This window comes from Amblyomma mixtum, chromosome 2, assembly GCF_055824585.1.
Source record: "Amblyomma mixtum isolate Tamu chromosome 2, ASM5582458v1, whole genome shotgun sequence".
Lineage (NCBI taxonomy): Eukaryota > Metazoa > Arthropoda > Arachnida > Ixodida > Ixodidae > Amblyomma > Amblyomma mixtum.
This window is the reverse complement of record NC_143013.1, coordinates 57,647,669-57,665,487: the sequence shown is the minus strand read 5'-3', so window position 1 is coordinate 57,665,487 and position 17,819 is coordinate 57,647,669. Positions and strand designations below refer to the sequence as shown.

Genomic DNA, 17,819 nt, shown 5'->3' with positions numbered 1-17,819 from the left:
ACATGCTTTTTATTTTTTTTATTCCTGCACTGGCGTAAAAAAAATTGGTGGTGGTGACACCACCATTTATCCAAAACTAGGCAAAGCCGATGGTGTGCCACGCTGATATAAACAGCGAATATAGCCGCGTTCGCATACTGCTGTGTGCGTGTGCGCTAACTTTTCTATGTTTTTGTTTTCGTCGTCAAGCGCTATTCGCCGACAGTGTGGCTTTTGTAGTCGACGAACGACTGTCTCGTGCATCTGTAGACGACACCTGCTTTCGACGAAGGACATTCTACAAAACGATAAAGAAGCAATTTGTACTTAGGCCTGGTTGTACTCTGCAGTAGAACACCTCTTGCGACTGAGTGGTACGAGGAAGAGCGCTTAAGGGCTCTTTGCAGCCGAACTTTATTATCTTTTGTAGGTTTGTTGCGTCCAATACTTGGTCATGAGTGACCCTACACACAGAGCAAGCCCACGACAAGGTTTTTGTAGCTGACAGTTTGCAGTCTCCACGTCTTTAAGGAAACCGGTTAGCGCAGTTACCAGAAATCTGAATGCGTTATCGCCATATGCATATCTCGTGCATCCGGTCCTCATTTTTGGTGATTCTAAACACTTATCGTTTATTCTCAAATATAACTCCACACTATAAACATGAATACTCCTATATGAAAGTAAAAAGCTTACTTTTCACTCCTTTCTAAATAGAGGGCAACAGTAATGCGTGCATTCCTTTCCTTTATCTTTGCCGCCTTCCTTTGTCAGCGTTCGCTCTAAACTTCGTATTTCAACTCCACAATGTCATCTGGCTTTTCCTGCGATGCCACTTAACACCAAGCTGTTCGAAAAGAGTCAAGAGCTAACGTGTGCCGCCTCATTCACCAGAGACTCAGACCGGACTCCACTATTGCGAAACTCAAGAGAGTATAGCGAACAGGTAGGGGGCATGATCCGCCGCGTTTCCAACAAGCGGGGTGGTCTGCGGGGCAAGGACGCGCTTCGGCTCGTCTATGCCTTCGTGACTAGCCGGATCCTCTACGCCGTGCCATATCTCCGCACTACTAAGCAAGACGAGGCGCGAATAGACGCCATCATCCGCAAGGCAACTAAGCGAGCCCTGGATCTCCCGGTGGCTACCTCTAATGCCAAACTCAAGGCATTGGGGGTGCTAAACTCCTACCAGGAGCTGCGGGAGGCCCACCTCGTGAACCAATACACGCGGCTCACGCAGACGGCTCCTGGGCGCCGCCTGCTAAACCGCTTACACATCTAACACGACTGCACTCCAGAGGAGGCGGAGCGTATTCCAGTACTATGGCGCCATATGCTCTGGGTCTCCCCGCTCCCCCGTAACATGGACACCGACATGCATGAAAACAGACGACAAGCGCGGGCTCGGGCTCTTGAGAGACAACACGACTCCCGACCCGGTGTATATTATGTAGACGTAGCAGGGCCATCGCCCACGGGATTTTACTCGGCTGCTGTCGTTCACCAGGAAATGCACGTTGATGGACTCTGCTTTCAAGCCCCGAATTCAATGCGGGCCGAGGAAGTAGCGATAGAGCTTGCTGCCGCCCACGCCAATTCGAGAATAATCATCACGGACTCCTGAAAAGCATGTGAACATTACTTGGCAGGGATCTCCCCCTTAGCTGCTTGTATTCTACGACGGACTGCCACTGATCCAACACCCAAACGAATCATTTGGGCTCCTGGCCACCAGGGCTTCCGAGGTAATGAGGCCGCTGACGCGGCTGCCCGAGCGCTTACTCACCGGGCTCCTCATCCCAGTTCTTCTGGCTAGGAGACTAACCAGCCGCTGCTGCGATTCAGGGAAATATTAACACATTATAGCGACAACCACCGCCTTTTCCCGGCCCCTGCAAAAGGGCTGAGTAAGACGGAGGAGCGAACTTTAAGGCGCCTGCAGACAGGTACTCTACTCTGTCCTGCAATAATAAAACATTACGATCCTAACACAGATGGGCGATGCCCACACTGTGGGGAGACCTGTGATATCTTCCACATGGTGTGGGCTTGTACTCAGAATCCCCACCTTCCCCCTTCCCCTACCCCTTCCAGAGAGGCATGGGAGACTGCCCTCCTCAACTGCTCCTCGCTTGAGTCCCAAAGGGCTCTGGTGAAACGGGCGAGAGACGGGGCCTCGTCATGCGGTGTCCCGGACTAGGGATGCCGACCATGTAGCGGGGCCACTCTGTGGCTCCCAAACTCTTTTTCACAAAATAAAAGTTTTCACCACCACCTCCGACCTGCCCGGCACTGTCAATAAACTGGGCTCGAAAAGCTTGATCTGATTATTCCGTCGCGACGGTACCACTGCTGTCGGGTCCTTCGGAGCTTTTGTAGCGAAAGCTACATACACTAGGCTAGCCAGTGGCGCATTTAGGGTGGTGGTCGCAGACCAGTACTGCGCATGCGCTGTAACCATGGCAACCGGTTGCCATTGTTGTTAGGCGCCGAGCTTGTTATACTTGGCGCCTAACGTAGTACCTATCGCTATGTATATCCTGGCCTAGTTGAGCTAAGCCACAGCAAGTTTTTTTCTCTTTGCGCTAAGTCCGAGGGGCTTTAAAGGCACCCACGAGACCACAGAGGCACCAGTACGCACCGAGAAGCTCCTGGCCGAGTCGGAGGTGCGTGGCAGACTCGAGACGGAGCTGACGAGTGTGGACGGGCTGCTGGAAGGCACGGAACCCAGCACGCTCACGGACACCACGGCTGCAGCGTCCCGGCTGACGCTGAAAGCACAATGCAGGGAAAGGGAGTTCTTTCAAAAAGGAGATAGTGACAATAACAGCGGTGGTTGGATATAGCAGCGACTTTTACTTTTTTTTTTAATCTGGTGATGCGCCAGCTTAGTTGAGGACACAGAAATGACTTCCGTGGCTTGACTACCGTCTAAATGCCTAAGATTGCGATATATTTTTGGAAATAGCTTCGTACACGTGTAGGACACAGACAACTACTCAGGCCACGAGCTCTAGCTTTCATCTGAACATGTATTCGAAACAGCTATCGTATAATCGGAACTAAAATAGAAAACTTAGCCGCACGCAAGGTTTATGAGAAATAACTCCTTGTGTGGGTTAGATGAAAACCTATATTGGAGTCTGGTAGTTTCGAATAGCTCATGTGTGCGCGTGCGCGTGTGTGTGTGTGTGTGTGTGTGTGTGTGTGTGTGTGTGTGTGTGTGTGTGTGTGTGTGTGTGTGTGTGTGTGTGTGTGTGTGTGTGTGTGTGTGTGTGTGTGTGTGTGTGTGTGTGCGTGTGTGTGTGTGTGTGTGTGCGTGCGTGTGTGTTTGTGTAAGTGTGCGTCTGTGTGTGTGGGGGGCCGGAGCACCGCGAATAGCTTAATTCACTCAAGCATCCTGTGAGGCGGTGGCTGTCATGATAACATAGTTTGTGAGACGGCTGGGATACAAATGAATTACGGTCAGGGAGACGTGGCTGGTGTAGCCTTCAGCACCCGGATATCGCTAAAAAACAACCCCTGGTTTGCTCTTTCCCTAGGTTGGTTTGTATAGTTGGTTTCTGTATATTTTGCCTTCATGCCGCGAAGTTTAGTAGAGACATATCTCTTCAGGCAACTTTAGAGACCCTTGTTTACAGTTAGATACGGCAAAAATGCCCTGTTTAATCGCATATTTTTTTCTCTCTTGCTACCGAGGCACTCTGTATGGCGACAATTATTTCTCATTATTTATACATTCTCAGTTAATACTGCCACCGCTTTTGTCGGCGGTGTGTGATCCTTCAAAAACTCTATATGATTTTGCAGTAGTAATAGTAGATCGGGGTTACTGACCAAGCGACAACTCGCAAAGCAATTTCGCGCCAAAAGATGGGCGTTTTCGAAGAGCCCGCGCGCAAAGTAACGCCCCCAGCGTACGTCACCCCACGGCGCAAATGCCATGTGACCTTCACTGCACTTCCCGCTCCGTGGTGCAAGCTGGTCCAGCCCAGCCGGGAGAGTGAAAGTCACGTGACAAATGCGACACAACGTGACATTGCTTTGCGCGCGCTTTTCGAAATCGCTCGTCTTTTGGCGCGAGATATCGCAACTTTATGGAGCCCCTTCGCCAATAGCAAACACAAACTGATATGACTAGTATTAACGGCCAGCTAAAAATCTCTAATTACAACCAGGTGCCGAACTGTGATGGCTAAAAAGTTACTTAACATTGCCGACCTGTTTTCTGATATCCGCCAACATTGGTAATATCGCACCGCAAGAAGCCGTCTTTGTACCTCAAAGAGCCCATTTCTTAAAATTAGTGGTGGGCTTCTTTCAAACACCTGGCATATACTGTGTTGATAAGTCACTCGTAAGGCTATCATTTTCCAAAGTACCTCGAAGGCGTCCGCCCAGCGCCGGGCCCGACCGCGGGCTGGCTCCCCGCCGTGCCGGCCAGCATCTGCTGTTTGCTGGAAGCCTGCGGAATGCACGACACACAGCATTTCGTAAAAGTCAGTTGCACTACACATAACCATGCTGGAAGGCAGGCTTGGCGGAAAAAGGGGCCAAGTAAAAATAAGATCCCAATGGACATCTAACACGACATTGCCCGCCTGCACCTGAGGAATGTCATCACATGATTACTGCGATAGCATTATAACTATCGTGGCACCAAAATCTGCTGAATGTCAAGAAATTCCCAGATTGGTCGGGACAGTGATGCCGTCACGTGTGTCACGTGACATCCGATCACCTATCACAGCGCGCGGCCAAATTTGAAACTCCATAATCACAGTAGAAGTACAGGCTGCGACAGCATCGACATTTCTACCGGATAGGGCAAGCGTAGTGGGGGCGCTGTGTGTGAGGTGGCCTAAGTACGTAATAAATAAATATAAAAAAACACTTTAACCCCGCGAGCGGGAATTCAACACGCGTCGGCGCGAACAGGACAGCTTCGCTGGTCACTGCAGCAGATCACTATGCCACCGTTGCACTTTTTTTCTTTATTGCATGGAAGTACAACCTCGACGGAGCTGAATAACCCACGTGTTCAAGTGTCAGCCTCTCGCGATGTGTTTTCAACGTCATCGTCATCATCATCTTCATCCGTGCGCAATGTATGCAGAACACACCGTTATCTCATTGCCTTCTTTAGGAAACCTAACCGGCCACATTATTTTTATCATCCCAACAACGACCGCTGTAGTGCAAATTCATCTACCATTAATCTTCGACTAGCTGTTCCTTGCTACGCTTGCAACTCTCTTGGAATCTACTCCATTATTAAGGTTACATCGGTTATCCATCCTAAACATTACATGCCCTGTACCTCAATGAGGCAGTGGTTTAGCTCTGGTTAAACCTGGAGGATTGCGAAAGCAACGAGGAGAGAGAGAGAGGCGATGGAGAGCGCGCGGCAGCGGCTCCGGCACGCTAGCTATGCGCCGCTACTGCGCATGCGCAACTGGCGAGCGCAGCGACTAGCAGCGACGGCGGCGGCGCGCCAGCTGTGCGCCGTGTGACGTCACTGCTCCTCGCGCATGCGCAGTATAGCATTGCCTCAGCTCCGCGAAATGGCTCGGCGACTCGCGTAGTGTTGCTTTCGCAGCAGAAAACAAGCCTATGGCGAGAAAAGAAAGACCCAGAGGGCTTGCAACAAACATTGGCCTGTGCTCTTCTTTCTCTCCCGAGAGAACACTAACCGGCTGGAGGTCGGGTTCCTCATCGCTTGGACAGCACGACGATATGCTGTAGACGACTTCGTACATGGAAGGAGGGGACCGCTGCGGCTCGGTAAGATCGACGAAGGACACCGTGCTGCGCACATTCACGGCCCCCGTCGAAGCCTGCCGCTGTGGCAGTGGAGACAAGACGGCCGAAGGAGAGCTACCAACTGGCGCCATCAGCTGGCTCCCGCCGCCGACAGCCGCGGTCAGGGAGGCGCTCCTCTGAAGAGGCTGCCTGCAGTAGCACCAGTTTCTCTCCTCGGTATGCGAACTATATCGAATAAAAAGTTTACATGCGTCATTGATGAAAAGGAAAAAGCGCTGAAGGAAATTAGCGAAGTAAAGAAAAGAGGCTGGACACTTTTCCTGTCTGCTCGTCTTTCTGTTAATATTTTAAAGTCTCAAAGTTTGTTTATGCCACAGTAACGTAGCACAGAAAATTGAAATTCAGTAACCGCATAAAAACGTCACAGCGCCTCAGCTAATGTAAACCAAAGGTATACAACACGGAAAACAACCCAACACATAACGGTAGGTGATAACACCTTGTACATTTTCACACCTCCTTTTCTTAATTTTAAGACTGAACCGACACCAAATTGTCCAAGTAGCAATAAGTCTACAATAAAGATCTCTTCGTTGGGCAGTTGGTTCTGAGCATTTCCACCAGTGCCGTCTTACCCTGGCAGCTCGAAGGGGCGCGACATAGGTGCAGAGACGTCGGTGCCAGACACGTAGACCGGCCCACCGGGCTCGATGTACTGGCAGCCGAGCGGTGGACTGCGGAAAAAAGGATGCTGTCTTAGCTGTGCTCGTATGCCTGTATAACGTCGCTGTAGGTTGCGAGAAGCTGCGCATCAACTTAATGTTAGGGAGCGTACACGCATTGCTTCGCTACGGCTACCACTCTACTATCAGGGGCACGATTTTACTAAGTTACTCAAATAACTTGCATCTGTCTTTGCATTGGCTGAAGTTCCGGCGATAAGTCCGATTGCAGATATGCGAACAGACGAAAGTGCAAGGTAGGCGCAGCAAACCTAAGAGGGCCATTTTTCGTATTTAGAAGGATAAACGGTTCTTTTGGTGCCTAGCACTAGACCAAATGTCTTGACATCGCGTATTCTCGTAGACATATGTTCGTATGCAAAGAAAATAGGAGCGCCGCGGTGGCTCAGTGGTTATGACGCTCGGCTGTTGACCCAAAGGAGGCGGATTCGATCCCGGCAGCGGCGGTCGAATTTCGATGCAGGAAAAATTCTAGAGGCCCGTCTACTGTGCGATGTCAGTGCACGATTATAAAGAACTCCAAGTGGTCGAAATTACCGGAGCCCTTCACTACGGCCTCCCTCATAGCCTGAGTCACTTTGGGACGTTAAACCCCTATAAAAAAACCCAAACGAAGGAAAATAAGCATATCAGCGCTTAAAATATAAAAAATAATATAATCGTAAAGATGTAGGGGCATTTAGCATATAGCGAAGAACCATCTGCCAATTACACCACGTGTGCCATCTAACTTGGAGGTGTATAACTTTGAGTCAAGAGTCCGGTAAGTAGCGATTGTTTTCAGTCCCGTCAACCTGTGAGCAGCAAAATAACACTGGATTTCGGGGCGAATGGGCCTGCGCTTGATCAAAATATACTTATATTGAAGCGATTTCGAAATCTCTTGCAAGGAGTGAACTTTGAAAAATGAAACTCGACGCAGGTTGGAACTATCAAAATAAGCGTACATTTTCTGTACGCCTCCAAAACGCCTCAACTTTTTCATGACCGTTCATGAAAACTGGATTTCCATTCTTACACAAAGCAGCAACAGTTGCTAATATAAGGCAAACGCTCATAATCTGCAGGGATGGTAGAAATGGGCGTAACTAAAGCACTGCTGTACTGCTCTCCGCAGGTGACATTGATACCTTTGGTCTTCTTCACAGCGACCATATGTAAGATCCTCAGTTATCTTTACAATGAGTGACTCAATAGCAGGCGTTAAGAGTGGTTGCGTTTCAGTTGCATAGCGTATCAAAGCACCGTAGCATATCACGCGACATAAACATAAAGTATGTGTCATTTTCTGCAGAACTCGCTAGCGATTTGTCAGTCCTGATGCGATGGTAATTATGAGTTTCAAGGAGCCTCAAACCTGTGTGTAAAAATTTAGGAGATTAAGCTAACCCTTCTCGGGCGGCACATCTGTGCGCCTTAAATAAGCAGCCGTACTATCAGCGTGAAATGCAAAGCGAACAATAAAATTGAAACAAAAACTGCAAAGATGGGAGATATTGCACCAGGGACGCAGAATACTACACTGGTTAATTTTCACATCAAAAGCCTAAAGACCGCTGTTTGGAAGGATTTACTCTCCAGCTGGTAATATTTTTTTTTATTGTTTTGTGCTTGCGTTTCAGTTGTTTTTGTTCGCGTTTCATTTGACGCTGGTGGTAGGTCATAGTTACCCGGTGCTCCCAAAACTATCACTTGCAGACACCTACAGGCTCCTTCCACTCGATCCTTTCTTCGAAGTAAATTTAGGTTCGAACTTCCTGATAAATGTTCTTTGCTGAGGCACTCCCTGAAGAACATTTTCTCGCAAGTTTTTCTTTTGCAAGTAGTAAGGGCGTTGCCCTCATTATATCAGCCTTAGTCGGGCCCCTTGGTAGCGTAGTAAAGCTTATGTATTTTGACAACTACCTTAGACACTCAAATGTGTCCGAGATGTTTCACTGCGTCGCATGATAGCAGGCATCTGTTCATCACCGGTAACTGCCAACAGGCGGGCCGACAACACAGCCTTATGCAAAAGTCCCAAGCCTTCACGTATAGGCCCATTTCTATACAACTGCGAGGACTTCAAGCTTCTTCCGTCCACGGTCACTGTGAGGAGTCGCCAGATTACTTGGAGGTATATATATGGATGTGCGAATATTTGTAATTTTCAAATACTGAATCAAATATCTTCCTATCGGATTCGCTGAACGATTAAAAAAAATTCATCCTTAAAATTATTCGAAATGAATGGAATACTACCTGCAGTTTTCGGATATTTTTCAAAAAATCGACATGAAGTTTGAATCGGGCACGCCTCAATATTCTACGACGACTGTTTCATAAACATTCGTGTGGCATCGTTAATTAGGAGAGTTTCAAATTGGGCTAGTTGGTGGTTGTTATTCTCGTGCATTGTTGCGCTTACGAAGGAACTTGGACACAATCAGGGACGACACAGAACAGATGTGCGCACATCTGTTCTGTGTCGTCCCTGATTGTGTCCAAGTTCCTTCGTAAGCGCAACAATGCACGAGGGCATCGTTAATGATGTTCAAATATATGGCGGGTGACGCTGGAGGGTTAACCTAGGGGCAAGGTCATGGCAATAACTCTCGTCGGTCTCATCACCTGATATGTGGTTAGTTTGCCGTCGTCATCAATACTAGGAGATAATTTAACTATGCTCATGACATAACGGTCTAAGATTTAATATACTGATTTCGTGCTGTGGGCCCCTATCAGAGATCATCGTAGTGTCTTTCAACAACTACAGTTTTAATTCCATGAGCTACAGCGCCGCAGCTGGCTCCTTGCTGTTTCGCATATCAACATTCCTTTCGTACGAATATCCCCACAAGTAACGAATAAACATACTAAAATAATAGATTCATATTCGATTCGGTTCTTTCACTTATAGTGTATATGGAAGACAAACACGAACACGAAATACAGGAGGGAGACAAGCGCCACCTTCGATCTGATTTCATTTGATGGCCAGGCCATCAAAATATAAGGAAGGAAGGAGACACACGAAGCACGAATCGCCATAAGCAGAACCCACTAAGGCATTAGGCAAAATATGAGGAAGTAGACATGCTCAGTATGCATTATCGTAAACAACGCCCATTCAAGCACTCAAGCTTGAGTGGGCGTTGTTTACGGTCATGCATACTGAGCATGTCTCGTTCCATATATTTTGCTGGCCTGGGCAGCAAATGAAATCAGATCGAAGTTGGCGCTTGTCCACCGTTCTCCTTCGATTTCGTGTTTGTCTTTCGTATGCACTAAAAAATGCTTCCTGAAACACTGAACCACCTAGCCCATCTGCAGGTTCTTTCACTATTCGATTCATATTCGATTCACTCCGTAGCTACACTATTCGTATTCGAAGATAGCCTGTTCGCCTTCAATTCAGTTTTAAAAAAGTAATGTCCTCACATCTCTACTTGAAAACAATCGCAGCGACCCAGAGTTGTTGGCGCTGTGGATCCTTTAGTAACACCACCAGCAACAGCTGAGCGCGACACGCAGCGAAAAGATTTAGCAAAGCGAAGACGTACTACCTTGGACGCATACCGGTTTATTGGGCGCCTCCTGCGCACGCGCAGTGATGAGAGGGGACCAAGTGGGTCTTCTGCACATGCGCAGCCAGCGTCCGGTAATTCGGCAGGCGTCTCCGCTGCACCAGTCCTCTCTAATAACACCACGGTGCGTAGCTTTTCGCACAATAACATTCATGCACCCTGCATATTGCGCGTCGTCTTCCGGCATATCGAAATCTGTTTTCTGAGGCCCTTTTGCCAACTTGAAACTACGACCTAAAAATTTCAATCCTTTCTGAACAAGTACTGCTGTTTTACTTTTCCAATTTTGAATTTTCAAGTTTCTACGAATACCACCCAAGAAATTTTTTTTACTGTGTTTTTCTTGATTAGGTCCACGAGATATTCAGAGCATGTCTGTGCTAAAGCGAGGGTATAAAAAGAGCGCGAACCTGGTGGAGTGTACATTGAAAGCAGTAGTTAGCTGCTGGCTGTAAATATGGAATATCGAAGCGGTGAAAAAAAAATTAACGACGATTACGTTACTTCCTAATGCGAAATTTGAGCGCAGAAAATAAGCTGTTTCACCTTTTCGATAGATTGAGGCAAAGAAATCGAGCAACACATGTATGCGCTATCACAGAATTTTTTTTTTCATTTTTCACACGTATTCCTTTAACAAAGACTCCACTAACAGTTCTTGACAGTCATGAAGGAAGCTTTGTGGTCGGAGAAATAGACTGATATATGTTCGACTTGGTACACCAATGCTTGATTCTCAAAGACGAGATCTATACAAGTGCCTCGCGAGGTTGTCACAGCCGTGGGACGCGTTACGAGCGAGAGGAACGGGATGTTCTCCCGCATAAGTGTTAGGAAATTGCTGTTTGTCTTTATGTCAACATTAAAGTCTCCCACTACTAACATCGGTGTGCATCGATGGACGGTTAATGCGAGTTGCAGGAAGTGCACGACGTCTTTCGTGAGTGCGGTAGGGGCGAAGTAGGCAGCTACTACCAGCAAGCCGTTGGGCAACTTTGCGGCGCACAGTTCGCCAACTTCATGTGACGTGCCAAACATTTCGACTGGTATTGCAGAGAGACCTGTGCGCAAGTAGATAGCGACTCCCGCCGCTCTGTTGTGGTCTCTGCGAGCACCACAGCAGTATAGGAAATCTCTGATTTCGAGAGGCTCTTCGGGATCCATCCAGGTTTCAGCAAAGCAAAGTACAGAGGAATGGCGCAGAATGTGATCGTGGTGTACGTCCTTGGCATGTGCGGCAAGGGAGCGTACGTTAAGAATGTGGTTGTGAATGATGAATCAAGTGCTGCCAGCGAATTTCATTTCATTTCATTTCATTTTAATACCTTAAAGACCCACTGGGGGTATTACATAAGGGGTGGGTACATACAGTCACATGAACAAGTGTTATGTTGAAAAATGGTTGGTAACAGCTTCGGCGAATGTGGATGGGCATGAGATGGTAGCGATGTCATTGTAGAGGTCGTTCCAGTCTATGACGCGTCCATTGGCTGTCTGCGTGTGTTACTGATGTGTGGTTAACATGTTAAGCTTCGCCTGTAAGAGTGGAACGCGACAGCGTCTTGCAACGCTGCCAGGGAGTCCACAGAACGCCATCGCCAATTCGGCTGTACGCCTTGCTGGACGGTAAATTTATTTTTTGAGGAAAGGAAATGTATCTCTCTCGCATATCTGGGTGGACACCTGCACCTCGCCGTAAGGGAAAGGGGGAAGATGGGAGTGAACGAAGACGCCGTATTAGCTAGACGCGCCTTTGTTCATTCCAAACCATTCAGCTGGCATTACGGAGTGGCTAGCGTGGTCGTATCGCACTCCGGAGACCCTGGTTCGATTCCCCAACTCGACCAATTTCGTTCTCGGTTTTATTGATTTATGCGGTCTAACTAGAAAGGTTAATTAGGCTATTTCATATTTATATTATTGCATTTCTATCCATCGTGTTCTGTCATTAACCTGTCAATTGTTGGAACTGTCTAGGATGTTCGACACAACGTATATGAAACGAGCAACGTCTTACTGAGTGGGGAAGTGCGTGGTGGTGGAGGGAACGCGGCTTCGTACTTATGTTTTTTTCAGCAGCGTCTCCTTCCGCGGACGCTGTTGTCGCTGCGGCGCGCGTCTTTCTTTTCTTTTCTTCTGACCTCTTCATTCTCCTCTATATTAATTAGGCTAATTGATTAATTAAGCAATTAACTAAACTCAGTCCAACTTAGTTGCAGCATCACTATACGATCCCTTTGATTGGTTGCATGGTTACTAGCCAAAGTACAATTGGCCCCATTTGAAATTCGCGCACTGTGACGTCACGAGCATTTCGACCAATTGAAAAGCGTGACATTGGGGGCGGAGCTTGTTACGAGGCCGACGCCGACGCCGACGCCGACGTCGACGCGAAACCCAGGAACGGACGCCAAAGAGCTGCGCTCTAAAAACGAGAATACAGAGTGCAGGAAAGCACGATGCACGATGCTAACCTTCAGGACCACATCGCACAGCCTTTGTCAAAAAATCGCACACCAAGGGGCTTGCCTCCGAGCCATGCAGTGTGGATTCTGCACTGATCAAAGGCCAGAGGAACTGCTGTCCTCTCCCCTCCCGAGATGCAGATATCCAGGTGTTCTAGAGAGCCACACTGAATGGCTTAGAAGGAGAAGAGTTAAGCTGTATAAAGGGGATTCTTTTTAACCTTTACCCATTTTTATTTTAAGAACCGTGAGAGATACGTCGGTGCGGTCTGTTGAGCTGGACTGTACAGCAAGGCGGACATTATGTACATTATGTACCTTATATCAGACGATCAAAAATTCAGGGGGCACTTTGACTGTCTAAAGTGGGTAGAGGCGGAAGCGTTTTCCGCACCACCTTCGCTGTTTCTGTGGCACTGCGTCACATATATTTGAGTGCGTAGCGCGCACTTTTTGGAGGCTGATGTCGCGCATGTTTTTTGTTAGCCTCGACTCGCACACCAGGCCGCGCGACGCATTTGTGCGGCTCTTGCTGTGTGTTGGGGCCTTTGTTTTGTGGCGCCAGACAGGCGTCGCTTCCTTGCAGGGCCGGCCTCAACGCGCCATGTTCCCCATGCTGCAGAGGGTTCGGGCGCGCCTGTTTCAACAGGCGTGTTTAGATCATGTGACCCTCCCAGAAGACGAGTTCCTGCGGCGGTGGAGCACCCGCTTCATCGCCGCCAGCGGGGGCCGCGTGACGGTGCGGCTCCTGCCGTATTGAGTGTGTGGTGCGCGGTGTCGGTGCGCGTTCATCGTATTCAGTGAGCGTGCTTCCCCGCGATGCCTGGACATTATGGACCCTTTGAACATTTTGTGCTGTGAATGATTTTGTGTGAACGGCGGCAGCAGTCGCCGTCGTGTTCTTGTTTCATAGCTTTTTTCTACCGAGCGACACTAGTCGCTGCCTTGGTGTTTTTGTCTTTGTGAGGGACTATGGTCCCTTTGTATGAATAATCAGTCCAATAAACTTCTCTGAAGCACTAATTACTAAGTGATGGCAAATCACTAATTAATTGTTAATTACTGATTAATGCCTGAATACTAATTAACTGCTAATTAATGACGCTTAAGTTTCGCCTTTAGGAGTGGAACGCGACAGCGCGTTGTATCGCTGCCAGGGAGTCCATGGAACGCCACCACCCGTTCGGCGCGATGCCTTGCCCTTTGAACGCAACGCTTTTTGAGGAAAGGAAATGGCGCAGTAATTCTGTCATCTCGGTGGACACCTGAACCGCACCGTAGAGGAAGGGAGGTGGGAGTGAAAGAAGATAGATAAAGAGGAGCCGTAATGAAGAAAATGAAAATTGTATTTGAGGAAAGGAAATTACGCAGTAACTGTCTCACATATCTCGGTGGACACCCGTCAAAATTCAGGGGGGCAATTATTTGACCTAAAGTGCGGTCACTGATGTGTGGTTAAGATGTTAAGCTTCGCCCCTAAGAGTGGAACGCGACAGTGTCTCGCAACGCTGCCAAGGAGTCCATAGAACGCCATCGCCCATTCGGTTCTACGCCTCGCTCGTCGGTAAATTGGTTTTTGAGGAAAGGAAATGTATCTGTCTCTCATTTGTCGGTGGACACCTAAACCTCGCCGGAAGGGAATGTAGGAGGATGAGAGTGAGTGAAGACACCGTATTCACTAGACGCGCCTTTGTTCATTCCGAACCATCGAGCTGGCATGGCGGAGTGGATAGCGTGCTCGTCTCTCACGCCGAAGACCGGGGTTCGATTCCTGAGCTCGACCAATTTCTTAATCGCTTTTATTTATTTATATGGCCTGACTAGTAAAGCTAATTAGGCTAATTGGGTAATCAAGCAATTAACTAAGCTCAGTCCCACTTGGAGCATCACTATACGATTGGTTGTATGGTTACTAGCCAAAGTGCAATTAACCCCGTTTGAAATTCGCGCACTGTGACGTCACGACCGTTTCCACCAATTGAAAAGCGTAACATTTTCTGTCGCCAACTGCTGCTTACAACGATGAGACATTAAAGGCTTCCGCCTTAATAACTTGTGTAACTTATGACTTAGGTACATAACTTATGTACCTAAGCAACCTGAGGTTTTCCCCTCCCTTGTTCATTTTGTGATCGCCAAGGACCATCTACCACACCCTCTCTCTACCATGGACTGATGTATACATAATGTACTTAATAACTTATGTACATTATGTACAGCCTTTGTCAAAGTTTGGAGCTCAGGGGGTTTGCTTCTGAAGCACACTGTCTGGTTCGTAATGCATCTCCAGCGCTCCAAATTTCTTGAAGGTAAGATGATTTCTGGTCCTGCCTCCTGCAATGGGTAGGGCCGCCACGAATGCCTCAGGAGTCCTACTACAAGGCTTAGAAGCAAACCCCCTGGGCTCTAAACTTTTGACAAAGACTGTACCTTATATCAGACGATCAAATAACTTAAATTACCTAATCATCTTTTTGTTTTTGAATATAGGGGCGAGGTTATAATGTCAAATTGATGTCAGTGAACCCCGAAGGTGAGCCCTATTTTTAAATACCAACTGTCCCTGTATTTTATGCTTAACAAGTGCAAAATGCCTCATTTGATAAATATGCAATCGGGAAAGCCAACTCAGCGAGCTTAAATAGGTATGAGGCCACCTTTTTCAAAATTTTTTAAACTTTTGACCACTAAATTTTTATTTCACATTTACCTTATAAAGCACCACTTTATATAATATTCAAAAGCAAAAAAGAGTGAAAAAAGGCATGCTGGCATTTATTATTCATAAAAAATTGCCCAAACATGGCTGTTATGCAAACACTCGTAACTAGTGAATGAAGGGCAGGAATTGTAAACTTTTCGGCACAGAGTTAGCCAACTAACCATAGAGTGCAACCAACTAGGATCTTTGCCATCCGATAATTGAGAAAAATGTTATAGCAAAAATGCTAAAGAAAACAAAAAAATGTGTCATTTTTGCCTACCTTCCTTGACATAAAACATGATTATATCAAAACTCACCATTCGATTTCATTTATCCTAGTTCATTGCACAGGCTAGTAACAAAGGAACTAGCGTGCAAAGTTTCATTGAACAATATGTATTGATTTGGAAGTTATCACTGTTTGCGCAACACGAAAGTGTGAGAAATAAAGTTTTGAGAAAAACAAGATCAAAGTTTTTCAATCCTTGTAGAAACACGATCATCATGCCCTAGGAAGTTAAAATCCTCCAGGTTCATAGCTAGGGCCCTCCTTAGCTGACACGAGCTCTCTTTTGGCATTTGTTGCTGCCCGTCTTTTCTTACGGAGATGTTTTGCCTCGCCCGTTGATTGACGCTGGGCCTTCATCTCATGGCAATGGTGACTGGTGCAACATGCTAGGAGAGTGTGGTGGCCAGATTCGATGCCTGCTTCCCTCAAAATATCTGCTGTACTTCTGCTGCCATCATTGAAGGAAGAATCAGGTAGCATTCAAAGCGATAGCGTGAAGTGCGCGCAAAGTAAACAACTGAGACGCTTGTAGCCATACTTGTAGCGTCTTGCATCCCCCTTGCGGAAATTTAAAGCAATGTTTAAAAAAAAGGAAGCCTTACAAATTGCCTTTGAATAATCTTTTACATATCAGACAAAAACAAAAGAGAAAATTTCCAATATACGCCGCTGATTATCGCTGAGTTATCATTTTCTGTTACCAAACCACATCAGTTTCGGTTTCAGAACTGTTGACCACCTGTTCGAAAGTTGGCTATATCTTTTGAACAAAATAAGATACGAACATTATTCTTGCTGCAAAAGATTTTTGAATGTTTGGGGACTCGCGAAATATAAAAAAGAAAAAATGTCATTTTTACAAAAAAACGATTTTTCAAAGGTGGCGACATACCTTAAAAACACAGCTCACCTTATATGCTGGCGGGCCATCAATTTCGCTACATAAACCTTGCCTCCTAAAATCAAAAATAAAAAGTTTATGAGTTAATTTAAGTTAACTAATAGCATAGTCCTTCAATTCTTTGAAGGACTATGCTAATATTGCAAACATTGAAGGACTATGCTAATAGTTAAATCATTTATCCATATGAGGTAAAAAATGTCCTCCTTGCTGTCCGTTCAGCTGAACTTACCTGACCGGCGTAACTCTGACAGTTTCTTTTTTTGGTAGTTTGAAGTCTACACTACATTAATGCTCTGCTGTGAAACCAACCACTCAAAAGAGATTTAAGTTATGTGGCACAGCCACCCTGCCAGGATGCCCGCGACTCCGTTGAAAACTTGGGGTGGCCGAAGCTCTGCTCGCCAGCTTCTGACCGAACGCAAACGAACAAAAAGAGCGCACTGCGAAAACAATATTGAAAACTCGCAGGAGCTTTATCCGTTTCTCGCTGCTAGGCAATTTTGCCGAGAGAAGCCTCAGAACTCGCTCAAAGGGCCGCCGAAGTGCTCGAACCATTTGGGTGCGCCAGGGTAGATACCTCGATTTGAGCGCAGCGCGGCTGTTCTTTGTGAAGCAACTGAGGCAAAAGAGGAAACCAAACGGCAATTATTATTAAGGACTGCCTCCTGAATCTTCCCATTGAAGTTCTCATACGCAGAGAAGTTATTTTCAAATGCGTACAAGAAATAAGAGGCAAGAGCCCGTGTTTCCGGTGGTGAGTCCGCCCTTGGCAAGCTGCTGAAAATCCGCACTTTTTTTGTTTTTTCAGCGATATCGCGCAAAGCGAAAACACTGTCCAAAACTCGCAGGAGCTTTATTGGTTTCTCGCTACTCATGCCTTATTTCTTGTTGTATCTGTCTGAAAAAAACTTCCCTGCGCATGAAACTTTATTGTGAACGTTCAGGAGCCAGTCCTTAAAAATAATTGCCGTTTGTTTTTCATTTTGGCGCTCAGTTGCTTCAAAAAGAGCAGCCGCGCTGCGCTCAAACCGAGGTATCTACCCTGGCGCACCCAATTGGATATGCCCTTCGAGCGAGTTCTGAGGCTTCAATGGCCTAGCAGCGAGAAACGAATAAATCTCCTGCGAGTTTTCACTAGTGTTCTCGCAGTACGCGATATCGCTGAAAAACGGGAAAAAGCGTGGATTCTCGGCAGCTTGCCAAGGGCCGAATCATTACCGGAAACACGGGCTCTTCCTTTTGTTGCACGTTCTCGATTGTCCGAAGTTTGCGAGCAGAGCTTCAACCATCCCCATGTTTTCAACGGAGCCACGGGTACCCTGGCAGAGTAGCTGTGCCACAAAACTTAGATTTCTTTGAGTGGTTAGCTTCACTGTAGAGGATTGTTGTAGTTTGGTGGTATTTCA

At 47.0% G+C, this 17,819-nt stretch overlaps 1 protein-coding gene across 1 annotated transcript in view; it reads right to left on the bottom strand.

The window, feature by feature from the left end:
* LOC149359426 (uncharacterized) overlaps window positions 1–17,819 on the bottom strand; it is a 41,318-nt gene that overhangs the window by 22,193 nt on the left and 1,306 nt on the right. Inside the window, exons 2-5 of the mRNA XM_089567676.1 lie at window positions 6,378–6,476; window positions 5,612–5,931; window positions 4,362–4,503; window positions 2,621–2,750 (exon numbers count right to left, since the gene is read on the bottom strand). Coding sequence (XP_089423802.1) covers window positions 2,621–2,750; window positions 4,362–4,503; window positions 5,612–5,931; window positions 6,378–6,476 — 691 coding nt within the window. The remainder of the gene's footprint in view (window positions 1–2,620; window positions 2,751–4,361; window positions 4,504–5,611; window positions 5,932–6,377; window positions 6,477–17,819) is intronic.